Raw genomic sequence first — 27,426 nt, forward strand, 5'->3', positions numbered from 1 at the left:
GATGAACCTGGGCAAAAGATAAATAAAAATCGTTTTTATTTTTACATGGGAGTCGCTATTTATCAAGGCTTGAAAGCCACTTGAGGATAAGAGTTAATCAGTGTTACTGAGATAACAGCATATTAATAGTCAGTGGTGGAAAAGGGGTAGAAGTGGATTATTTAGAGAGGGATGGCTCAACAAGAACTTGTTTACATTGGACTTGAAGATGACCATATTGTAGTCAGCTGGAAAGCAGGCCAGCAGAACAAAGTTCCCAAGGTGGGCAGTTTTAGGAAAGAAGCTTTGTTAATGGAATTTGCATTTAGATTTAGGGATAGATAGACTGGGAGAAGCTAGACGAGTTTATTTTTTTAAAGTTTGACAGAATTGAATCTCAGATGAGCATTTGTCATGAAAATAATGATAGAGCAGAGACAGGCTTGCAAGATCTCTTCTGTGAGAAAGGTTGCAGGAAAGAAAAAAAAGGCATTATCTACTAGGTTTTGAAACTAGTTTTTAACCTTGTCAAGGCATGATAGAGTGCTCCACACAACTCTCACCCAGATATGGTAACAGTACTCAAATTTAGGATGTATCTGGCTCTTATACATTTTTTTTTTTTTTACAAAGGAGTCACCACTTATCAAGTCCCAAAGGTCACTCGAGGATAAGGGTTAATGAGTGTACGGGAGTCAATAGGACAATAGTAATTATTGGTAGTGGGAATTTGATAAATTGGATTACTTACGGGACGACTCATCAAGAACTTGTTTACATTGGACTTGAAGATGACCATATTGTAGTCTGCTGGAAAGCAGGGAAACCTAAGAGTTCCACAGGCGTGCAGTTCTAAGAAAGAAGTTTTGTTCATGGAATCTGTTTAGGTTTATAAAGAGTAGGGAAAATTATGGATAGTAGTTTCAGCTAGACGAGCGTTTTTCGTGAAAGTTTGGCAAGGGGAGGGGGGGACATAGGTAGAGGTCAATTTCTAAAAGATGTCCCATACATGCTAACATGTAAAACAAATATTAAATCGAATATGATGATGATCGTTCGAAACCTGTAATGGTTGTATGTTCCTGCTGACATATTTTATAAAAGGTTTTGTGTGAGGATAGTTTTAAATGAAGGTTTCGATTCAAAATTCTCAGAAGATTACCGACTATAACAAAAGACATGTGAAGAAGAGCAGGGAATTTAAAAAGCTAAAAATTTTTGGACCATGTTAACAAAGAAGATGTCGATAGCAGTCCATCTATAAATATAAAAGCGAAAATGTATGTATGTGTGTTCGCTTTTTCTGTGTGTCTACAAAAGGCTTTTTTCAGAGAAGCGGTCGCTCGCTTCACAACTTTTTAAAACTTTTTATATCACATATAAATCGTAATATCTCACAGTTAACAACAAAGCTCGCCTGTCTATTTAATTTGCTCGATTTCGGGAAGATAAATATTCAACATTTGTTGCTCGCCGCATGTGGGTTAGTCTTTTTCCTATAACATCTTGGAGGGAAAATAAAAAGCGTTCAGCAGTAAATGAAATCCCGCAGTCAAACTTGACCTCATTAAAACGGGCACCTGCTAAATCCAAGTAATTAAATAAATTCAAACGTGTTTCCGTTAGCATCTCGCGGTGGCGCAATGGTTAACATCGCACTTTTTTTTTTTTTTCACACTTTAATTTACAACTTTGCCTCAACGGTTCGGGTTCGATCCTCATACTTACTTTTTTTTTTTTTTACCCCCCCCCCCACACACACCTCCAAACACTCGGACAACGCCGGGTACCCCTCGCTAGTCATTTATAAATAACAATATCTTGTCTCAGAAATTTCGTCCCTGCTGCTACCAGATCAAGCTATCTGAGGATATCAGCTTCCTAACTTAAATACACTAAACATTGATGTCATTGTTTTTTCTTTTCCTTTTGTAAAACTCAATCATGTTCTGCAAAGTGAAAAACAAAAGCAACTTTAAAACAACCGAACAAAACACCATGAATAAATATTTGAAGACATAAAGTACTTGAAGCATAAAAACTTTTTCCAAAATTATTGAATTTAGCATTAAGTAACCCGAAAATGGTTGATGTGTGTTAAAACAACAGCTGAGCCAACCAGAAATTTAATCATGTATAAAAATATTGGTTTTATGTTATTGTTATCTACGTATCTATAAAAGTGAAATTGTATGTGTATGTACATTTCCCTACCAAACTACTCTGTCAATTTTCAGTCTACAGACTCAAGATTTGACATAAGGTGTATCGAGATTTGGGAAAATCTTTTTAATCGGTTTTTGACCAGAAATTTGGCTTTCAAGGAGTCAAATTTCAACGATTTGACCTTTGAAAACTCTACCAAACTTCTCCAAAAGTTTTGGGTCAGAACACTTGAAATTTTAGATGTAGGTTACTTGGACATGGATCAAACTTTTTTTATTTAATTTGAGCCAAAAACAAATGTTAAGGGGTCAAAATCGGAGTCAAAGTTAAAAAAATTTAACCTCTTGGTTTCTACAAAATTACTCAGCCAATTTTCGGTCTAATTTTACATAAAGTATTTTCACACATAGGGCAAGCTTTTTAATAGGTTTTTAGCCAAAAGTTTGACTGCCAAGGGGTCAAAGTTAAAAAGATTTGTTCTTTGCAGTCTCTAGCAAACTGTTCAACCAATTTTGGGTCTAAACATTTGAAATTTTACATAAAGTATTCAGACATGTAGCAAGCTTTTTAATCAGTTTTTGGGTGAAAATTTGGCTGCCAAGAGGTCAAAGTTAAAAGAGTTGATCTTTGCAGACTCTACCAAACTCCTCTGCCAATTTTGGGTCTAAACACTTGAAATTTTAGATATAGGTTACCTGGACATGAGTCAAACTTTTTAATATATCTATACATATGCACATAAAGTTAGCAAAGCCGGGCTGAACTGCTAGTCTGTAATAATGTAAGAGATCTTGAAAATCTGCATTACTCGAAAGAATGCAAAAATGGAGGCAGTTACTTGAAAGAAAAACAAACGTGAAAAAGAAAGGCATAAAAACAGATCAATGTCCTGAAAACTAATTGCCATGGTCAATATTTTTGTCTAAAAATTTGCATTTTTTTTTTTTTTTTTTTTTTTTACTGTAATGGTCTTAAAATGGTTCAGTATGTGTTGTCCTTTTCATTTTGTAGTAACCCTTTGTTAATGTTTTTTCTTTTTTGTTTTTATTTCTCTAGGATGAAGATGTGGAAGATGTAAGTGATGCCGAGAATGTCATCGCAGAACCACAAATTAAAGAAGTGGAGGTTGCAGATGGAACTGTCCCAGAGAAAACGGCAACTGTCTTAAAGTAAGGAAATTAGCTTCTCAACGAAAGAAATTGCAGATATATCTATGTCCATTCTAATATTTTGTTGTGTGTTTTTTTTGTCTTTCTTTGTAAGTTTGAAAATCAGGAATAACAAAATGTCTGGATTCTCTGTGCTTAGAAAAGCCGGTCAGCCTTTGTATTAAACTTAAGGAGAAAGTAGAAAGTGGACCTTGAATTTGGCATTAAGTAACCCAAAAAGGGTTGATATGTGGTAAAACAAAACAACCGGTTATTTGCTTCCCCACTTAGCAAATTAGGCACAAGGAGAGTGAAGGGGAGGGGACCAGTTCCCCCGAGAGGGAGCTGGACAGTGACAATTGGTATGAAGGATTTCTCCTACAGTGACCAATAACTGATTGCTCGAAAGCAATGGTCTTATATGTGGGGTTGCCCCCATGTATGGTCTTTGATTGCAGTATCTGCCAGAACAGATACTACACTTTGAAATTCATGCCCAGCCCCTGCAGGGGCCGGGCGAAACAAAACAACCGAACCACTGTGTGTGTGCGCGCACACTTTTTTTGTATGTCCAGCAAAAGCTTGGCGGGGAGGGGGGGGGGCTCAGAGATGGGGTTACCACGTCTTACAACTTTTTATATACTCCTTAGATTATAATATCTATGATTTACGAAAGGAGGTCATCTCTGTCTTTTATTTGAACGACTTTTACACGCTATTTTCGCGCTATTTCTTACTCTTTGCATGTTTGTTTGACTTTTTCATATGAAAGTAATACTGATTCGAAAAAAAGAAAATCGACTCGCTGGCCTTCATGGCCAGCAGGTGTTGAAGGCAATCAGTTTTGATCACTGTGGGGAATACCCTTCATATCAGACAATTGCTATTCATTAAGACCACTGCCAGAGCTCCCCTCTCTGGCTTACAGCCAAACTCAAGTGCGTGATTTCATGTCTTAGCATGAACTTGTTCACTTTCACCTTTTGCATGTCAACTTTTTAATCGTTAAATTAAAACGCTTTTCAATTCCTGTCCTGTCGTGGTCTAGCGGTAAGATGTCACATTTTCTTTTCCGCCTTCGCATCAAGGCTTCAGGTTCGAGCCTGCCTTCCTACTACTTTTTTTTTTCTCCAAACACACCTCCAAACACCCGGGCAGCCCTGCTAGTCTATATATATATATAAAAAAACAAAACGGCCGCACAGGTATTTTTATGTCCACCAAAGGCTTTTTTCGCCAAAGTTCTTGGGAGGGGGGGGGGTTACTATGTTTTAGAACTTTTTATATATATACTCCCTAGATTATAATATCTACGATTTGTGAAAAGACGTTGAATCTACATTATTTACATGAACTTTTAAAAAATTCACGCTGTTCCATTCTCTTGTATGTTTGTTGGTCTTTTTTGTAGGAATAAAGCGAAACTCAGTGATGCAAAGGTGTCCGCGGCCTTTCGTGCGAGGGACGTCTTGAAAGCAATTAGCTTTGATCTATTTGGGGAAAACTCTTCGTATCAGACAATTGCTATTCATTTGAGAATTCCCCATTGTGGGGAAACAAACAAACAAATAAATGAAATGGCGGAAAGCTGAACTGGCTGTCAGCCAATGTTCATTTCTCCACCTGTGTGAACTCCTTCACTTAGCAAGTCAACTTTTTGATTGACATCACTAAATTTGAATGCTTTTCACTTCCTATGTTTTCATAGCATAGCGGTAAAATGTCACGTTTTCTTTCACTTTCTTTTCCGCCTTTGCATCACAGATTTGAGCCTGCCTGTCTACTAACATTTTTTTTTTTTTTTGTGTTCAACACACACCTCCAAACACCCAGGCAATGCCTGATACCCCTGCTAGTTTTGTATAAAAAATACTGGTTTTATGCTATTGTTAAGTTACCTAAAAAAATGTAACAAAGCTCTAAAATCTGCATTGCTTCAAAGAATGCAAAAAAGAAGAGCTGTTGCGAGTCTGTCTCTGCTTTATCGTTATTTTCATGGCGAGTGCTCGTCAGAGCTCCAATCTATGGTCCCCCCCCTTATCAAACATTCACAAGAAACACTTGTCTAGCTGAAAACACTATCAATAATTTCCCCCACTCTTTATCTGTGCCTAAACCTAAACATATATCCCATGAACAAAGCTTCTTTCTTAGAACTGAACACCTGTGAGACTCTCTTCCAAAGCAGGGAAATGGAAAAGAGTCTCACAGGTGTGCTGACTACAATATGGTTGTCTTCAAGTACAGCATAAACAATTTCTTGATGAGCCGTTTCCCTCAAGTAATCCAATTTACCAAATTTACACTTTTAACAAGTACTATATTAGCCCTTTGACTAATGTACACTCTTTATCTTTATCCTCGAGTGGCCTCTGGGCCTTGATATGTGGTGATTCGTTGTAAAAAAAAAAAAAAAAAAAAAATGAGTTGGTTACCTAAAAGAAAAAACTAACTTGAAAAAGGAAGGCAGAAAAACAGACCAACATTGCTTGAAGGGTGCTGAAAACTGAGCTCATTGCCATAGTCAATAGTCTTGTCTAAAAATTTGTAATAACAAAATATCTGGATTCTTGGTACTTAGATAAGCCGTTTGGTCTGTGTATTCAACTTGAGTAGGAAGTGAACTTTGAGTTTATGTTTGGCAGCATGTTGCTAGGTCGCTCTCTGGTTATCAGAGTTAAAGGGCGACAATCGAGTTAGCCTGGGAATTTCTATTCCCACAAATCTGCTTTTGTAGCAATAAAAATTCCATCTTTCGCAGATGGATGCACAGAGCTTCTTATACATGGATTTGAATTCTCAGTGTTTACGAAGTTTAGCAAAGATGTTAAAAAAATAAATATAAAAATCTGATGTATGTGCCAATTATGGAATGAAGTTATAAAAAAAAAATCGCTTAATTTGATCAAGAATTTTTTTTTTTTTTACACAAAAAATAGTGATAGTAATTGCAACGAAGCTATCGTGGAAATTCCAGCTACAAGAAGGGGAAGCTCAAGGGAGATAACTCCATCTAATTCTCAAACTTTGTCAAAACACATGAAGTTCTGATAACTTCATAAAGAAATTTTTAAATGATTTTTTGAAAGAACAGGAAATGAAATACCTGAATCTGTTAAGATAGCTCTGCCACAAGCACTCTCACTAAAATTTGATTTTCCTTTGTAAAAAAAAAAGTGCTTGATCAAATTGAATGATTTCTTTTTTTTGTATATATCATAAGGTAGGCTATGCTGTCTCAGCACTCTCTCTGCCTCCTCTTCTTTCTTGCTCACTGTCTTTAACCGCTCATCCCTGGGTTCATAGTAAGTTTGTTACAAGTTTATTCTTTTTACTTTTTTTTATTCAGCCTTTCTGTTACATTCAGACTTAAATATTAAGCATTTAGTAAGTTGGTTAAATGTTTTTAATTGTGTATAATTTTGCCCCTTTTTAGTGTGTTGGTGTGGGGGGTAGCCTTACTTTTCTCTCTCTCTCTACTCCTTACATGCAGGTCCTGGATATGACCTAAAACTATATCCGATGGTGAGGCCCCACCTTGCAGGCCTTGGGGAGTGTGGAGCCACCCTTTAATTGCCATTGCTCCCAGGTCCACTCTGACCCGGAGTGGTAGTATCTGTTAGAGTCCCAACTATGGGTTAAATAGAATCCGACTTAAAAAAAAAATATATACTCCATTAAAAATCGTTCCTCAAAATAACTAGATTCGGCATTAAATAACCTGAAAAAGGTTGATATGCCGTAAAACAAAAACAACCAACCAACCAACCTTACATGCATCTTGTATGCTAGCACTCACATAGACTATGAGTACAACTCTATTATTTCTATTGTTTTTGTTAAAATTTGTTATATATCAATTTCCATGTCATTAGTGTTGCATTTATCTTTCTGTAGTGATTGTTGAGTGTAATTTGAGCAAAGTTTAAGTTTGTTTTTGGGTAAATTTCTCATCCTTGGAACATATTCTTTTTTAATTCAAATGTGAATAATTAGTTTGAGATACAATTTTTTTTTTTTTTTTTTTTTTTTTTTTTTTTGAGACACATTGGCAGTCATAAAACAAATTGAATTCATACTCCAAGGTATTACTGTCTCCGTCTTTTATTTGAGCGACTTTTATTTTATAAAATTCTTGCTATTCTACCTTCTCGCATGTTCGTGTTTTTGGTAGAAAAGAAAAACTAAATTGAAAGCGAAGGCATGTTCTCAGCCTTTCTGGCCTGGCGTCCAGAAAGCAATTAGCTTCTTTTTTTTTCATTTTACATGGAGGTCACCACTTATCAAGGCCTGGAAGCCACTCAGGGATAAGGGTTATTGCGTGTACAGTAATCAATGGGATAGTATCGTAGTAATCATTAGTATTGGAGATTTAATAGAGTTAAGGGGGCGGTTTGTCAGGAATTTGTTTATGTTGAACTTGAAGACATCCAAGTTGTAGTCAGGTGGGAAACAGACAAACAGAAGAGAGTTCCAGAGCCGTGCACTTCTAAGAAAGAAGCTCTGCTCATGGAATCTACGTTTGGATTTAGGCATAGATAAAGAGTAAGGAAAATTAATGACAGCAGTTTCAGCTAGACGGGTGTTTTTCGTGAAAGATTGGCGAGGGGGGACCAGAGATTGGAGCTCAGACGAGTTTTGATCACTGTGTGGAAAACAACTCATATCGGACAATTGCTATACATTTGGACACTTGGAAGCGACCTTGTGGTGAAGAAAGTAAATACCACGAGAGATTCCATTTCTTACATAGGCTGTGAGTACAACTCTATTTTTATTGTTTTTATTAAGATTTATTATTATATATCAATTTCCGTGTCATTCTTTAATGTTGTATTTATCTTTCTTTAGTGATTGTTGAGTGTAATTTGAACAAAATTTGAGTTTGTTTTGGGTAAATTTCTCATCCTTGGGACAGATTGTTTTTTTTTTTCATGAAACAAATTAAATTTGTATTTCAAGGTATTAATGTATTTATAACTAGGGGTGATACGAACAAGTTTTGGTAGGCTCGAACCCAAAGCCTTGGTGCGAAACCAAAAAAGAAAGTGATAACTTACCGCGACGCTAACAGGGCAGAGGAAGTGAGAATGGTTGAAATTAAACAATTAAAAAGTTAAGTGAATGAGTTCACACAGATGCGTAAATTTAAGGCAGTCAAACATCACGCCATAAGGGGTACAATCCCGCACTTAACTTTGGCTGCAAGCGAGTTTCTGCATATTTGCTTCCCCAAAATGTTGAGAAAAACTAGCCCCCCATACAAAGGGTAATGTCCAAATCAATAGCAATTGTCTGATATGACGGGTTTTCCCTGCATTGATCAAAGCTTGTTGCTTTCTAGACATCCCTGGCATGAATGCCAAGGAGAGTCGTTTCTATACGGATTCAGTTTAGCTTTTTTTTTTTTTATCCGGAAAAGCCAAACAAACACGCAAAGAGTAAGAAATAGCACGAAAATAGCGTGTAAAAGTCACTCAAATAAAAGATAGATTTTTGTAAATCGCAGATATTATAATCTAGGGAGTATATAAAAAGTTCTAAGAAATGATACCCCCCCCTCCCGAGGGGGAATTCTGGATAAGAGTCATTCAGCCATTATTTCAATCTTCTGTTAATTAAAAAAAAAAAGAAAATTGTACTTCTGCAGTTTACGGGCCATGCTTTGTTTTTTTTTTTAATTTTATTTAAATAAAATTTTCAAGTTATTGAATTTTTAAGATATTTTTTGTTTATTAAATGAAAGTACAAAATAGCAAACTGTACTAATGCGGAATACAAACCTTGCTGAAATAATAACGTTAATGCTTTTTAATATAGGGGGAATTCTGGGGAAAAAAAAAACGGGGATAATTTAAAAAGCAAACTTAAAATGATATCAATCCGATTCTGACTCTGGGGGTAGGGTAATCTTGGAATCGGATTCCTAAAGTAATCAATTTGATTCAACTCTTTGATTCTTGACATTGCTGAATTTTTGAGATGAGGATTGGTTATTCGTATTATTTGGATTCATCGGACTACTTTTCTCATCTTGAGTGTGATTTTCACAACGTTTCGGTTGATATAACCTCCGACCTTCTTCAGGAGTATCGTGTCGAACTCCGCCCGAAATTCCATCCAAATTCTCAAGTTCGACAGGATACACTCAAAATGAGAACAGTAGTCCGATGAATCTTTGATTCTTTGTAATTTTTCTTTACTCTTATTTTTATAGAAAACCAACGTCACCTGCAAATGCTGAGAATATTCCGGAAAAAGCAAAGAGCAAAGAAGTCGTGACTAACGTTGCTAGTGAACCAACCACCGTAAAAGACATCCCAGTGATCACCGCGCCAACATCAGAGACCACCGATGCTACGGATAAGACAGATGCAGTGTCGGCTAAGCCTGCTGTCAGCTCTGATGAGGTAAGTTGCCACGCTGAAGTTATTTTATTCTGAGCTGTGAAATCACGCCAGAGAGTATCCTATATCTTTACAAAACTACCATTCACCCATGCATGGAGTACAGCAGGGCTGGTGCATCTACCATGATTCTCTCTATTTTAAATATTTAAAAAAAAAAAAAAAAAAGAATCAAATAGGTCACACATTGTCAGCCAAACTCCGACTTCTGTCACATCCCTGGGCCTGTTTTGCAAGCGCTTTAATTGAATGTACTCTGATGACCTAATAACACTTGTGCCTCCTCGACTAACCAGACAAGCAGCAAAATCTCACCCCTTCACTGTTGAGGTATCTAGATGCTGGAAAGCATTCTACTCTGGTTTCTTCCCTTGGACTTCTAGACTTTGGAATCCTCTTTCCATTTCTTGCTTCCCAGGCTGTACTAACCTGCAGAAGTTTAAATGTAATGTGAACAGACATCTTGCTGCTCAACTCCCCACAGTCACCTGTTAGATACAATCCCAAATAGTAACCCCTTACATTCCAAGCGTCAATATGCATTGGTTGGATTGAAAAAAAAAAAAAAAAATCAGAAAATCAGTCAAAGCAAATTTGAACTTTTAATATTGAAACAAAGTTATTTATACCTTTGTTTTTCACTGTTTTTTTTCTTTCTGTTTTTCCGCACACTTTTTTTCTCCTTTTTTGTTTTTTGTTTTTCCAATTTTTTTTTTTTAAAGAAGTTTTACATTCGTTTGCTGTTTTCTTTTTTTTTTTTTGTGTTAGTCTTTCCAATTTTTTAAGAAGTTTAAACAGGGTTATTACTTTATGCTTATTTTTTACCTCCCACCTACGAACACCTGGAAAACGCTGAGTACTCCCGCTAGTGTGTGTGTGTATATATATATATATATATATATATATATATATATATATAAGGCAAAACGTGTGCGAGTTTTTGTATGTCTAATAAAGGGTTTTTTTCGCCGGGGTTCTCCAGGGGAGGTACTATTGCTTTCAAGTGTTTATATACCCTCTAGATCATAATATCTATGATTTACGAATGCGTGTCGCGTCTAGATTTATTCAGAGCGACTTTTACAAAATTCTTGCTATTTTGGCTTCTCGTGTGTTGATTCGGCTTTTTCGTATAAAAGCGAAACTGATGAGCAGTTCTCGGCCCACAGGCCGGGAACAACATCCAGAAAGCGATGGACGTTTGGTCAATGTCGGTTTTCACCGTCATATCAGACGATTGCTTTCATTTGGACACTCCCTTAATAAACGGGGGAGCTGGTTTTCCCCAACGTGTTGGGGAAACAAAACCAAAGTTGGGTAAAAAAAAAACAAATATTTCCTATCACTCATTGGATTTGTATACAACTTGCCATCTAGTAGATAGTCTACAACAAAAAAAGGAAAAAAAAAAAAAAGGAATCCTGTCGCTTTTTTTTATTTTTTAAATTTATTTTTTATTTTTTTGGCAATAGTTTTATTGTTCCACTCTAGCATCACCTTTTCCTAATTGCTGAAGTCATGCTATACTTTTTTTTTTTTTTTTTAATTTTTTTATTACATTTTCACCCCAAACAAGGCGCATTGCCACTTTGGTGTAGGGGGCTACTATCAAGGGCAGCAACTACTGGGGCACTATGTTGGGATTTGGGCAGCAAGATGTCGGTTCACGTTGCACTTGAACTTCTGCATGTCAGTACAGTTAGGGAAGCAGGAACCTGGAATGGAATTCCAGAGTCTAGCGTTTCTGGGTAAGAAACTACTGGAGTAGAAAGATCTTTTACATCTAGGGATCTCTACTGTGTGGGGGTGGGATTTAGCTGCCTTAGGAACAGGGGGTTGTGAGTTCAAAACTCCTTTGCCTGGGGGCTAAGTAATTTATTCTAGTTTTGTCTTAAATATTTCAAATTACAGTATTAAGTGGATTGTTTACTATTATATTTTTTCTGTAATTTACAAAAATTAGAACCTAGGAGTTTTCAAAAGAAATTGAAATTTAATCAATCTTGTCTTATGTAAATAATTTAAACTGCTGATATTTTCACAACATTTTGGCCAATGTAATCTCTGACCTTCATCTTTTATTTATCATTTAAAACATTGGATTAAACCATTCACTTTTTTTTTTTTCTTCTTAGAAATTGCGCCAGAGAGCTGAAAGATTCGGGATCACGTCTGATAATGACAAAAAGGCTGCCAGGGCTGCTAGGTAATTAATTTTTCTTCCTTCATTCCTTCTACAAAAATATAAAACTTTCTAGCTAACCAGAAAAAGAAAATTGTAATTTTTTTTTTTTTTTAATGAGTTAATGCTTACCAAGGCCCAAAGGCAACTCGAGGATAAGGGTTAATAAGTTTGTTTGGAGGATTAGTAACAATCATTCGGACTGGTCAAAGTTTGATTATTTAAGAGGATGCTGCAACAAGAATTTAACATTGAACTTGAACGCAACAATGTTATAGACAACTGAGAAGCAGTCCTGTTGAATTGTGTTCTACAATTCGGTAGTTCTTGGAATGAAGATTTATACATGGATGCTTTGTTTAGTTTTAGGTACATAGGAAAAAAGGAAAATTTATTTGTAGTAGCTGTAGTTAAATGAGTTTGTGTTGTTCAAATTTTACGGCATATTCTACACCATTAATGATTACTACACTAGCACCTTACATTCATTAACACTTCATTGGTGATTTATGTTAGTCAAATAGATTATGACCAAGAAAGCAGCAATTCTTCCCTCTATGTCAAACACTACTCATGGAATGTAAGAACTGAAGGAAAAAAATAAGGGAAGCGAAAGTTACATGAATGGCGAAAGTAAACCGAAGCTCCACTTTAAATAGTACATTGTTTTAATTCTTCACTTTTGTTGCAACATTATTTATTTTGAATGAGTAAAAGAGAAGGATATGACCTTAAACTATATCCAGTGGTGAGGCCCCAGCTTGCGGGCTTTGGGGAGTATGGAGCCACCCTTTAATTACCATTGCTCCCAGGTCCACTCTGACCCGGAGTGGTAGTACCTGTTAGGGTCCCAACTATGGGTTAAATAGAAACAGACTTGAAAACAACAAATATATTGTATTAAAAAATTTTTCTTCAAAATCTTTGGATTCGGCATTAAATAATCTGAAAAGGGTTGATATGCCGTAAAACAACCAACCAACCAACCAACTAAAAGAGAAGGGTATAACATAACACCTGTGATACCAATGTTGTGTCCACCGTTGTGTGCCATGCTCTTTTCCGTCTTCTCTTTTGACTGTGACATTGTGTTGCATAGGTGACTGACAAATTTGGAACATATCCGATCCGGGCAAAACCAGATATTAATCAGATCCCAATCAAAATGATGAGAGGCAGAACAATAAAAATGTGAAATTTCAAATCCAAGGTGAAAATAAGCAAACAATTAGATTTCAGTCAAGGAATGTGTGGTGGTGTAAATATAAGTCAAAGCAAAGGCGGTCAGTCAGAGAAAAGAACCGATACATTTCTGCCATTGCCGCAACAACCAGACACCACTCCATACTGAATCAAACTCTCTCACTTGTCATAATATAACTAATATGAAAAAAAACCTATGATTTAACATCTTGTTTGATTACAAAAACCACAGCTATCAAAATGTATATACTATGGCACACATTTTGTAAAAGTGTGAACTATAAATTATATAGACGACAATATTGCAATGATTTCTTGCATTGCCGAGGGCTGTATAGTGGCTCTGAAAAATATAAAAATAAAATAAAAAAACTCGATAGAAAATGCATTCTCAGTTGTGCTCTCGATGCGTGTATAAGTGTCGCAGGAAAAACCTTTCAAGGCCTTTTTGTTGCTGGTTGATCAATTCATTTATCCATCTACTCCGGGCCACAACTTGCCTTTAACTGTGTCAAACTGTAACTGTCGTCAATTATTGTAAACCCAAGACTCTCCATAAGCTGTTCCTAGTCTTGGTAAACAGTCACAAAGCTCCATACCATTGTTAAAAGGGAGTGTAAACTGACTCTAACCATATTGACCATCTTTGTTCGAATCATCGCCACACCTTGACCAACAGTCCCATGCCAGCTTCCTTTTGTGTGTCTTTGTGAACAACTTCCTATGTTTTTGTTCAGCTAATAAACCTATTTCCCCCTTTCTTTTGTCATGCTTCCTTTTCTCTTTCTTCCTTACTTCACAACACTTGAGTACAGAGTAATTCGATCCCAACATAAAAAATTGTTTCTAAAACAAGTATCGTTATAAATTCTTTTTGCTTTCTTTTTCAAATTCTTGTTAAAAAAAAAATCTCTTTTTTAGATTTGGTACGGTGACCACAAATTTGAGCAACAAACCTTCGGCAAAAATTGCACCAACACCAATTACGGTGAGTAGGCGGCTCTTTGATGTCTTTTATTTTAATATTATCTCTATAATGGAACAAGCAGATAATGCATTGTCTGCCTGCGGCAATTCATGTTCAAATGTAACATTTTAAATTAAATTTTTTTTTTAAATATGTTATAACTTTAATATAATCTATATATATAAATCCCAAATGTCTGTGAGTTTGTATGTTTGTATGTAACGCTAAAACTTTTGAAAGACACAACCAGACTTGATAAATTTGGTATCATATCGAAGCCCCGTGTCCCGGATGACAAATATCGAAATTTCACGTCAAACGGACGAGGAGAAAGGGGTAAACGTATCAGTTATCTCCAAGGGGGTCCCAAAAAAAACTGTCATTGTAATGCTTTTTATTACGTAATTCTTGAATGATCCAATGTAATTAATACGTAAAAAAAAAAAAGCTTAGTCATGTCACGTGACGTGACGTCAACGTCCACTAATGGCGAACAATTGTTAATAAAAAAATCTTTCTCCGATACTTTTGCATTTTTCTCTTCGGCTCAGTTATATCTTTTTTTTTACTTTATGCCAATGTTTCCATCGTTATTACCTGGTTAAAAATATTATTTATACAAGAGTTTTAACGAAAAATGTCAGGAAAAAATGTACGGGAATAAAAAAATTCACCTTTCAAAATATTAGACGATTATAAAAATATCGTAATATTTATGTAATGTAAAATAATTAGCCATTTTGTATATTACCACGTGACCTCATACCTCTTAAGCTGGAAGGGGGGGGGGAGTAAAACCAACACCGTCTCTCTCTCTCACACTTACTCTCTCTCTCTCTCACTTTCTCTATCACCCTCTTTCTATTTTTCTATTCGTTTAAAAACGCTTAGTCATGTCACGTGACGTGACGTCACGGTTTGGTTACTATGGAAACACTTACTTTTTGTGCTGCTTCGAAAAGGAACAAAATTCAAGATACACCGCTTCCTCTTCCCTCCCTCCCTCTCTCTCTCTCTCACACACACACACACACTTTCTTCGGTGTGTTTTTGTTGTTACGTACGTATTTTTTTATATTTTTATCTCAGTAATTTTTATTATATTTAATAGCATTTTCTTTTTTTTTTTTTCATGGGAAATTATTTTTCTATTCGTTTTAAGAAAATGCTATTAAAAAATAAAAATGCGATAAATTCTGGCAACAGTTATTTATTTATGCTATTCGCAGCCGGCCGGAAGAAACGCGCATAGACATTTTGTAAACATTGTTTTTAAAAAATAAAAAATAATACTTCTATTATGTTTTAAACGACTGTAATAGTTTATTTTGGAAGTATAAAAAAAAGTCCATTAATTTGAACTTAAAGCCTGTTTGAATAAAACTTATATAAAAAAAAACCGTCACTTCCGGCAAATGGCTATGTAAACAACTGGTGGCATTTTTCGAATACATCGGTAAACACTGTATGTTTTTCGAGCTGAATAAATATGTTACATTGAATAAAAACACAAAAAATATATCCAGTTGGATAGAAAAGTAACTTATCTTGCCTTTCCTAACATTTATTTGTTATATATTTGTCTTTTGACCGTCCACTAATGGCGAGTTTTTTTTTTTTTTAAATAAAACTAATTTAAAAATTTCGATGTTAGAAAAACAGTCCATCTCCATCACATGTCAATATAAAAATTCTCTTTTTGTTTGATAAAAAGAATAAACAGTTAATAGATACAACAAAAAAGTCCATTAAGTTCAACAAACTAAACTCTTTTATTTATAATAAAACTCTTCGACAGTTTAAATGCTTTCAAAATCCTATGTAAGTATATCGTTTTTACTGTACACAGATTCGAAAAAGTTGTCATCAAACAAATATATGACAGAGTTGAATAAATATGTTACATTGATTAAAAACACTTCTTATTAGCATTTTCTTTTTATATGACAACGTTAATGTTCATGAATCTCTCTTTTAATCATTTTTATCGACTATCAGCCAAATAACCGGGGTCTAAAATTTGGGAAATTATTTTTCTATATTTTTCTATTCATTTAAAGAATATGCTATTAAAAAAGAAAAAGTCGATAAAAGTTAGACATAAACAGTAAAAAAATAGAAGATATTATTATTAAATAACAATAATTATTAAAAATAAATATTAACATTTACAATAATAAAATGAGTTAGTATTAAAAATAATTATTAAAATAAAAATGAGTTTATTATTAAAAATACATATTAATATTCAAATAAAATTGTTTTTATTATTAAAAATAAATATTAATATTTAAAGTAGAATAAAATGTGTTTATTATTATAAATAAATATTAATATTTAAAATAATATAATGTGTTTATTATTACAAATAAATATTAATATTAAAATAAAATGTGTTTATTATTAAAAATAAATATTAAGGAAGGTCAACAGGTGGAGGAAAAATAGTCAATGCAGGTCATACCACCTGACCAGCTAAAATCGCCTTTTTATATAAGGCAGACAGTCAGACTATTTGCCTTGAGGGCGGGCTAAGCCCTCCTACCCCCCCCCCCCCCCACCCCAAAGCTGAGAGCTGGGGAAACTTCTCTCAGAAGGGGTATGGGAGGACAGGGAGACCTTCCCTCTTTCAACTAAGAGATAGATATCCTTTTGTATGGTTGATTGACCCCCCCCCCCCTGTCGGTTCTGCTTACTCCATTCCGAAAGAGATCAACCTTACACAAAAAAAAAAAAAATATGGGGACAGGGAAGCCTTCCCGGGCCCCCTTTCTGGGAGGAGAAGTTCCCCGGCTCCTACCTTTTTGGGAGTGCTCAGCCCGTCCTCCAGTCAACCACAATATTTGAAGAATAAAGATATTTTTGTTTTTGTGTTTTAGGTGGTGAAGGTGATCTGGGGAGTGTTTTTTTTTTTCACAAAAAAGGTACTTTTTACGAATGGGTATCCAAGAAAATTACAGTATTTTGTCAGAAATTAAGATTTTCATTGACCACTCTCAATACTATCAGAAATGAACAAAGTTAATTAAACAGTCTACACAATATAAACTAACTGTTTTGTTGGCTTTTTATTCTAACTCCAAACTAACCCATAACTACATTTTTCTTTTATTTTGCAAATTTGATTTCCTTTAGTTTATATTGTGTAGCTGAATCAGAAATTGATTTATCTTTTGTCATTTGTAGTTAACATGCTATCAGCGCAATTACTACAGTGTAATCACACATGATCTACCAAAATAAAAACACTTCAGATAAAGTCTTAAATAGAATTCAGTTCCTTACATGACATCTGATGAAGTCAGTACAAACGTTACAAACTAATACTTGAAAAACAATTTGACATTTACTGTACTACAATATCACATTTGTATAGAAGTAGAAATCTGGATACCTATTCTGATACCTAATAAAAGAAAGGACACTCTTTGGGGCAGATTTTGATGATAACAAGTCACTAATAAGAAATTATAATAAACATTGAAATAATTTAAGAATTTTACCAAAATAAAATTACTTGGTAATCACCCAATTTCTGCCACAAAATTTTAATTGGCAAAACTCATAAGCATAAAATATATATTTTCTAATTTCATCTTTTTTTTTTTTACATAATCTGGTTTGATGTTTTCCTAAATATTCAAATCACTATATTTTGCTGCTTAATATTAAATACAGCAAATGAGTTATTTTTATGCATCAAACAATTACATTTTCTCATTCATCCAAACTAATCACTGAACATCAATTTCATATTTTCTTCACTAAAATATTACTATGCTTGATGTCATCAAGTAGAGCGGATCATTTTTTTTTACATTTGTTTACACATTTTTTACAAATGTTTTTGAGAGTCCATACAAAGTTATAAGTGTTCAACATTTTTTTTCATTTGAATATATTTTGTCTAAGATTCTTAGCCTATGTCATTGCATACCAATTTGTTTCTTGAAAGTTAAGTTCACTGTAAAAACATCTGATACACCAAAATCCCTGATACCTGTTTCTTATAAGCGCCAAATAACTATCACTATTTCGATTTGTGTTTCATGAGAACAATTCAATATTGATACATTATAAGAAACATTTCCAGTGCTTTTCTCTTTTTAGCAATAGTTGGTTGATAATTAGAGGACACAACTAACCCTATACTATGCTTTACTTTGTTTTGTATATATATTTTGTATTGTGTGAAATTAACAAAGATTCATATGCAGGAATCTGTTGATACATTCCAAGAATCCCAATGCGACCAACAAACTTGAAAGACTACAATTTCTTTTTACTATGACCAATAAGAAAGCTCAAGGACTAAGTTGTTGGACTCATCCTGATCACCATTTTAAATTATTGTTAACAGTAAGTTTAACATTTTAAGTACAGAATAATATTCCTTTTGATATTTATAAATTACTATTTTCTGTGACAGATGTTACTTTTTCAATATTGATTGTACCCTCTTTTGTGTTTTTAAATTTTGCATACAATAATATTAAGCACACCATACCAAGACCACTATTTGAGCATCTAATAAACTGCCTACCAAGACCAATGTTTTCAAGTGACAATGGAGAGTATTCATGTTATGTTTCACATTTTTATGTTTTGAAATATTTTGCTGCTTAATATCAACTTCAGCAGATGTTTACTTTGTTTTGTGTATATACTTTATATTAGGTAGAATAAACAAAACTTAATTTCGCTACCATCATTATTTGTAGTGACATGCACTGTTAACATAAATAAAATCACTGGTGACAATCCCTGATACCTGTTTCGTATAAGCACCAAATAACTATGATAATGTGTTATTGTTGATACATTATAATAAACATTTCCATTGACTGGTCGTTTGCTTAGCTTAGGTTTACATCATTTTTTCACAATGTTTCTCTACTTGCTTTCAGCATGAGAGCAGATCATATTCTGCACATGTTTCATGCATATCACAAAAACTTATAATATTTGATCAACATTTGACTAACAATTTTACAAAAAAGACCTACCACCTTAAGGGGGGTAAAGGTAAGGCTCCCCACATAACCATAAAAGAAAGCCGCCCCCCCCCCCCCCCCCATACAGTGGGAAAGAGCTCCCTTCCCATTCTGGGGCAGAGAAGGGGCAAGGAAAACTCTTAAACATAAATGGTCAACGGAGGGTATACACCCTGGGAAACTAAAAGTCTATATGGAATCTGCATAAATTAAAATATCCTGTTTAAGCGTATTGTATGACAGGGAGGGAAGGTCAACAGGTGGAAGAAAAATGGTCTACGCAGAGCATACCGCCTGACAAGCTAAAATCGCCTTTTTATATACGGCAGACAATCAGACTCTGATTGCCTGGACGGCGGGCTGAGCAATGAATGTGGAAGCCGGGGAACTTTTCTCAGAAGGAGGATGGGAGGCCCAGGGAGCCTTCGGTCTCCTCCTAAGAGAGGGATATCCTCTTACTCCCTTTGGAAAGAGATCAACCTTACACAAAACAAAAAATATGGGAAGAGAAGCCTTCCCGGGCCCCCCTCCCCCTTCTGGGAGGAGAAGTTCCCTGGCTCCAACCCTTTTTTTTGGGGGGGGGCGCCTAAGCCTGTCCTCCAGGCAACCAAATGAAAAAGAAATTTACCCATCCCACCTTTGTAGGAAGTGTGCTCAGCCCACCTTCTGAGCCACTGTGAAAGTTTCCGTCCACCAAAAGGGAAGGGAACGAGGAAGGAAAAGTCTCTGAGAATCTTCATGCAATTTCTTTGACAAAGAAACTGTTTTCACTTGATTCCACACAAAATTTTTATTGCTTTTTCATCTATTGTCTTATATTAGGATTTCTTTATGCATGTTATTTTATTTAAGAGTACTAAATAGCTTTTCAGTTTCTTGAGACTCTTTCAACTGTCTGGATTCTGCAGCAACGTTGTGGAGTGATATGTAAAACATAAATTGGTACTTTATAACAATAGGTATGTAGAATTCTAACTCGCCAGTGTTGATCGTTTCAATTATTTACAAATTCACCAGGTCCTGGATATGACCATAAACTGTATCCAAACATGGGGCTTTGTGAAGTGTGAAGCCACCATTTAATTGCTATTGCTACCTGGTCCACTCTGATATTTATATTTAAAATAATATGTGTTTATTATTAAAAATAAATATTAATATTTAAAATAATATAATGTGTTTATTATTACAAATAAATATTAATATTAAAATAAAATGTGTTTATTATTAAAAATAAATATTAAGGAAGGTCAACAGGTGGAGGAAAAATAGTCAATGCAGGTCATACCACCTGACCAGCTAAAATCGCCTTTTTATATAAGGCAGACAGTCAGACTATTTGCCTTGAGGGCGGCTAAGCCCTCCTACCCCCCCCCCACCCCAAAGCTGAGAGCTGGGGAAACTTCTCTCAGAAGGGGTATGGGAGGACAGGGAGACCTTCCCTCTTTCAACTAAGAGATAGATATCCTTTTGTATGGTTGATTGACCCCCCCCCCTGTCGGTTCTGCTTACTCCATTCCGAAAGAGATCAACCTTACACAAAAAAAAAAAAAATATGGGGACAGGGAAGCCTTCCCGGGCCCCCTTTCTGGGAGGAGAAGTTCCCCGGCTCCTACCTTTTTGGGAGTGCTCAGCCCGTCCTCCAGTCAACCACAATATTTGAAGAATAAAGATATTTTTGTTTTTGTGTTTTAGGTGGTGAAGGTGATCTGGGGAGTGTTTTTTTTTTCAAAAAAAAGGTACTTTTTACGAATGGGTATCCAAGAAAATTACAGTATTTTGTCTCTCTCACCCTCTTCTTTCTCTCACCCTCTTTCTCTCTTACCCTCTTCTCTCTCTACCTCTTTCACTTCTCTCACCCTCTTTCTCTCTCACCCTCTTTCTCTGCTCTCTCTCACCCTCTTCTCTGCTCTCTCTCACCCTCTTCTCTCTCTACCTCTTTCTCTTCTCTCTCTCACCCTCTTCTCTCTCTCTTACCCTCTTTCTCTTCTCTTCTCTTTTCTCTCTCTCTCGCCGTCTTTCTTTTCTCTCTCTCTCACCCTCTTTCTCTTCTCTCTCTCTCTTTCACCCTCATTCTCAACTCACTCTTACCCTCTTCTCTCTCCCTGTCTACCTCTTTCTCTTCTCTCTCTCTCACCCCCTTTCTCTTCTCTCTCTCACACCGTCTTTCTCTTCTCTCTCTCTCTCCCCTCATTCTCTTCTGTCTCTCTCTCGCCCTCTTTATCTTCTCTCTCTCTCACCCCGTTTCTCTTCTCTCTATATTAGCACTTATCAAGGCCAATAGGCAACTCGAGGATGACAGTTCAAAAGGTCACAGTAGTCAAATTTGGGAAAGAGGATGGAACAACTTTAACGGGAGCATGAGTTATTCAGCGACACCAACCTATTTTGTAATATATATATATATATATATATATATATTGTACAAACTATATATTACCACTTATCGAGGCCTATAGGCCACTCGAGGATGAGAGTTTAAAAGTGCACAGTAGTCAAATTCGGCAAAGATGATGGAACCGCTTTAAGAGGAGGATGAATTATTCAGTGACTCCAACCTATTTTGTTACATATATGTATGTATATATTTTGTAAAAAATATATATTACTACTTATCAAGGCCCATAGGACACTCGAGGATTAGAGTTGAAAAGTGCACAGCAGTCAAACTGGGAAAGATGATGGAACCGCTTTAAGAGGAGGATGAATTATTCAGTGACTCCAACCTATTTTGTTACATATATGTATGTATATATTTTGTAAAAAATATATATTACTACTTATCAAGGCCCATAGGACACTCGAGGATTAGAGTTGAAAAGTGCACAGTAGTCAAATCTGGGAAAGAGGATGGAACCGCTTTAACGGGAGGATGAGATATTCAGCGACTCCAACCTATTTTGGTATATATATATTTATATCTATATTTATTTTTAAATATATATTACCACTTATCAAGGCCCATAGGCCACACGAGGATGAGAGTTTAAAAGTGCACAGTAGTCAAATTCGGCAAAGATGATGGAACCGCTTTAAGAGGAGGATGAATTATTCAGTGACTCCAACCTATTTTGTTATATATATGTATGTATATATTTTGTAAAAAATATATATTACTACTTATCAAGGCCCATAGGACACTCGAGGATTAGAGTTGAAAAGTGCACAGTAGTCAAATTCGGGAAAGAGGATGGAACCGCTTTCACGGGAGGATGAGTTATTCAGCGACTCCAACCTATTTTTTATATATATATTTATATCTATATTTATTAAAAAATATATATTACCACTTATCAAGGACAATAGGCCACTCGAGGATGAGAGTTGAATAGTGCACTGTATAAAAAATACGGTAAAGAGGATGGAACCGCTTTAACGAGAGGATGAGTTATTCAGCGACTCCAACCTATTTTGTTATATATATATATATATATACTTTTATTAAAAAATATATATTACCACTTATCAAGGACAATAGGCCACTCGAGGATGAGAGTTGAAAAGTGCATAGTAGTAAAATTCGGGAAAGAGGATGGAACCGCTTTAACGGGAGGATGAGTTATTCAGCGACTCCAACCTATTTTTTATATATATATATATATATCTATATTTATAACAAAAATATATTACCACTTATCAAGGCCCATAGGCTACTCGAGGATAAGAGCTGAAAAGTGCACAGTAATCAAATTCGGGAAAGAGGATGGAACAGTTTTAACGGGAGGATGAGTTATTCAGCGACTCCAACCTATTTTGTTATATATATATTTATATCTATATTTACTAAAAAATATATATTACCACTTATCAAGGCCCATAGGCTACTCGAGGATGAGAGTTGAAAAGTGGACAGTAGTCAAATTCGGGAAAGAGGATGGAACCTCTTTAACGGGAGGATGAGTTATTCAGCCACTCCAACCTATTTTGTTATATATATATATATATATATATATATATATATATATTTTTTTTTTTGTACAAACTATATATTACCACTTATCAAGGCCCAGAGGCCACACGAGGATGAGAGTTTAAAAGTGCACAGTAGTCAAATTTGGGAAAGAGGATTTAATCGCTTTAATAGGAGGATGAATTATTCAGCGACTCACACCTGTTTTGGTATATATATATATATATTTATAAAAAAATATGTATTACCACTTATCAAGGCCCATAGGCCACTCGAGGATGAGAGTTAAAAAGTCCACAGTAGTCAAATTTGGGAAAGAGGATGGAACCGCTTTAACAGGAGGATGAGTTATTCAGCAACTCCAACCTATTTTGTTATATATATATATATATATATATATATATATATATAGATATATTTTTCATAAAATATGTATTACCACTTATCAAGGCCCATAGTCCACTCGAGGACGAGAGTTGAAAAGTGCACAGTAGTCAAATTGGGGAAAGAGGATGGAACCGCTTTAACGGGAGGATGAGTTATTCAGCGACTCCAACCTATTTTGTTATTTTGTAAAAAATATATATGACCACTTATCAAGGCCCAGAGGCCACTCGAGGATAAGAGTTGAAAAGTGCACAGTAGTCAAATTCGGGAAATTTGTTATATATCTATTTTTTTGTTACTTAGGCATTTCCACTTATCAAGGCCCAGATACATCTCGAGGATAAGAGTTAAATGTGCACAGTAGTCAATTGGACAATAAGGCCCAGAGGCCACCCGAGGATAAGGGTTGAAAATGGCAGTAGTTAATTGGACAACATAGTAATACTTAGTAATGGAAAGTCGGGAAATTTGTTATATATATATTTATATTTTGTTTATATAGGCATTACCACTTATCAAGGCCCAGAGGCCACTAGAGGATAAGTGTTGAAAAGTGCAGTAGTCAATTGGACAAAATATAGTAATTGTTAGTAATGGAAATTCAGTAAATTTGTTATATATATATTAATATTTTGTTAAATACGCATTACCACTTATCAAAGCCCACAGGCCACTCGAGGATAAGGATTGAAAAGTGCACCGTAGTAGTCGGTTGTAATGGAAATGCGGGATATTTGTAATATACCTATTTTTTGTTACTTAGGCACAACCACTTATTAAGGCCCAGAGGCCACTCGATGGTATTACCACTTATCAAGGCCCAGAGGCCACTCGAGGATAAGCATTTAAAAGTGCAGTAGTCAATTGGACAATATAGTAATCGTTAGTAATGGAAATTCAGTAAATTTGTTATATATATGTATATTTTGTTACATACGCATTACCATTTATCAAGGCCCAGAGGCCACTCGAGGATAAGGATTGAAAAGTGCACAGTAGTCAATTGGACAATATAGTAATCGTTAGTAATGGAAATTCAGTAAATTTGTTATATACCTATTTTTTGTTACTTAGTCATTTCCACTTATCAAGGCCCAGAGGCCACTCGAGCATAAGAGTTAAAAAGTCCACAGTAGTCAATTGGACAATAAGGCCCAGAGGCCACCCGAGGATAAGGGTTAAAAAGTGCAGTAGTCAATTGGTCAATATAGTAATCGTTAGTAATTACTACTTCTCAAGGCCCAGAGGCCACTCGAGGATAAGGGTTGAAAAGCGCAGTAGTCAATTGGACAATACAGTAATCGTTAGTAATGGAAATTCAGTAAATTTGTTATATATATATATATTTATATTTTGCTAAATACGCATTACTACTTATCAAGGCCCAGACGCCACTCGAGGATAAGGGTTGAAAATATTCAACAAATTTTTTATCTACAGATTAGAAAATTTGTATATAGGGTATCCAGACATATGGAATATATCTAGCATAATCTATCTATTATATCTATAAAAGTCAGAATGTTTGTGTGTGTGGGTGTGTGTGAGGTAGAGAGAGAGAGAGAGAGAACAATTCTTAACCTATATATTCAACAAATTTTTTATCTACAGATTTTAAATTTGTTATAAAGGGTATTCATACATATGGAAATATATCTAGCATAATCTATCTATTATATCTACAAAAGTGAAAATGTGTGTGTCTGTGAGAGAGAGAGCAATTCTCAACCTATATACTCAACAAATTTTTTATCTACAGATTAGATAATTTGTATATAGGGTATTCAGACATATGGAAATATATCTAGCATAATCTATCTATTATATCTATAAAAGTGAGAATGTTTGCGTGTGTGTGTGTGTGAGGTAGCAAGAGAGAGAGAGACAGTGCGAGAGAACAATTCTCAACCTATATATTCAACAAATTTTTTATCTACAGATTTGAAAATTGGTATATAAGGTATTCAGACATATGGAAATATATCTAGCATAATCTATCTATTATGTCTATAAAAGTGAGAATATGTCTGTGTGTGAGAGAGAGAGAGAGAGTAAGAACAATTCTCACCCTTTATATTCAACAACTTTTTATCTACAGATTAGAAAATTTTTATATAGTGTATTCAGACATATGGAAATATATCTAGCATAATCTATCTATTATATCTATAAAAGTGAGCATGTGTGAGAGGAGAGAGAGAGAGAGAGAACAATTCTCAACCTATATACTCAACAAATTTTTTATCTACAGATTTGAAAATTTGTATATAGATTATTCAGACATATGGAAATATATCTAGCATAATTTATCTATTATATCTATAAAAGTGAGAATGTGTGGGTGTGTGAGAGAGAGAATGAGAGAGAACAATTCTCAGCTTATATATGCAACAAATTGTTTATCTACAGATCCGAAATATCACATTTGTATAGAAGTAGAAATCTGGATACCTATTCTGATACCTAATAAAAGAAAGGACACTCTTTGGGGCGGATTTTGATGATAACAAGTCACTACTAAGAAATTATAATAAACATTGAAATAATTTAAGAATTTTATCAAAATAAAATTGCATGGTAATCACCCAATTTCTGCCACAAAATTTTGATTGGCAAAACTCATAAACAGAAAATATATATTTTCTAATTTCATCTTTTTTTTTTACATAATCTGATTTGATGTTTTCCTTAATATTCAAATCACTATATTTTGCTGCTTAATATCAAATACAGCAAATGAGTTATTTTTTATGCATCAAACAATTACATTTTCTCATTCATCCAAACTAATCACTGAACATCAATTTCATATTTTCTTCACTAAAATATTACTGTGCTTGATGTCATCAAGTGGAGCGGATCATTTTTTTTTTTCATTTGTTCACACATTTTTCCAATTTATATATATTTTGTCTAAGATTCTTAGCCTATGTCATTGCATACCAAGCTGTTTATTAAAAGTTACGGTTCACTGTAAACACATACGTTATACCAAAATAAAAACGCTTCAGATAATGTCTTGATATTCAATTCAGTTTCTCACATGACATCTTATGAAGTTAGTAGAAATGTTACAGACTTTTGAATCTCGAACACTTTCAATACTGTGCACTGATATTTTCTTTTTTGGAATATAAGCACATTCATGATTTTTTTTTACAAACGTCAACAAATTTCACAATGTGTAGCAATGTACTGAAACAATTATAAAAATATTTGTTTTTATTTTGGATGATGCAGGGCATCCGAAGAGAGATTTTTCTAACAAAATGAAAGTATAATTTTTAGCAATAGGTATCTAGGAAAAGGCCACTACATACGTTATAAATTCCAAATTTCCACAACCTGGCAAATACTGGTACACGCTAGCAAAATTTAGATTTGCAATTACAGAATATGATTCTAATTTTTTCCTTTGCTCTTTATTCTAACACTACACTAAGTTTACTGTTTTATTTCGCTGCAGTTGATATTGTGTAGAACAATAAGAAAATCATAGTGAACAATGCATTCAACAAAATTTCACACACATTTCTAGATACCTATATCTAATAAGTTCAAAAGAAAGGACACACTTAGGGAGGTATTTTGGTGGTCAAGTCACTAAATAGAGATTAGCTGGTTTCCCGGAATAGCCCAGGATGTAATAAACATTGACTGAAATACATGTTCTAGCTGGTTTCTAGGCGTTGCCAGGGATGTAATATAGACACATTATGTTGTATATTACCTGTTCTCTTCTCCCTAAGGTAAAACAATTTCATATACATGCTGTAAATTACCTATGCTAGGGATAAAACATGAACAATACCAGTCCGGGGGTAGATAAAACAAATAATACATAGAGATGAAAGATTCCTCTCCCCTAAGAATAAAACATATGTTCAATATCTGCTTTTGTTTTTTCATTGTTTATACGGTCCCGAGCAACGCCGGGTAGCCCTGCTAGTCTAATATATAAAAGGCAAAATGTGTTTGTATGTCTCGAAAAACTTTCTGCAGAGGCAATGGATCCTGACGAAATTGGTATCGTTTTAAAGCAGCGTCCTTCGGACGACAAATATAAAAAAATTAGCTAAAAAC

At 34.8% G+C, this 27,426-nt stretch overlaps 1 protein-coding gene across 1 annotated transcript in view; it reads left to right on the top strand.

Annotated features, from left to right (window-relative positions):
* LOC145263776 (SAP domain-containing ribonucleoprotein-like) overlaps positions 1 to 27,426 on the top strand; it is a 56,458-nt gene that overhangs the window by 11,506 nt on the left and 17,526 nt on the right. Inside the window, exons 4-7 of the mRNA XM_080120829.1 lie at positions 3,202 to 3,314; positions 9,511 to 9,703; positions 11,836 to 11,906; positions 14,007 to 14,073. Of these exons, the coding sequence (XP_079976955.1) occupies positions 3,202 to 3,314; positions 9,511 to 9,703; positions 11,836 to 11,906; positions 14,007 to 14,073 (444 nt within the window). The remainder of the gene's footprint in view (positions 1 to 3,201; positions 3,315 to 9,510; positions 9,704 to 11,835; positions 11,907 to 14,006; positions 14,074 to 27,426) is intronic.

This window comes from Euprymna scolopes, chromosome 39 (assembly GCF_053919585.1).
Source record: "Euprymna scolopes isolate OS-2025 chromosome 39, ASM5391958v1, whole genome shotgun sequence".
Classification (NCBI taxonomy): domain Eukaryota; kingdom Metazoa; phylum Mollusca; class Cephalopoda; order Sepiida; family Sepiolidae; genus Euprymna; species Euprymna scolopes.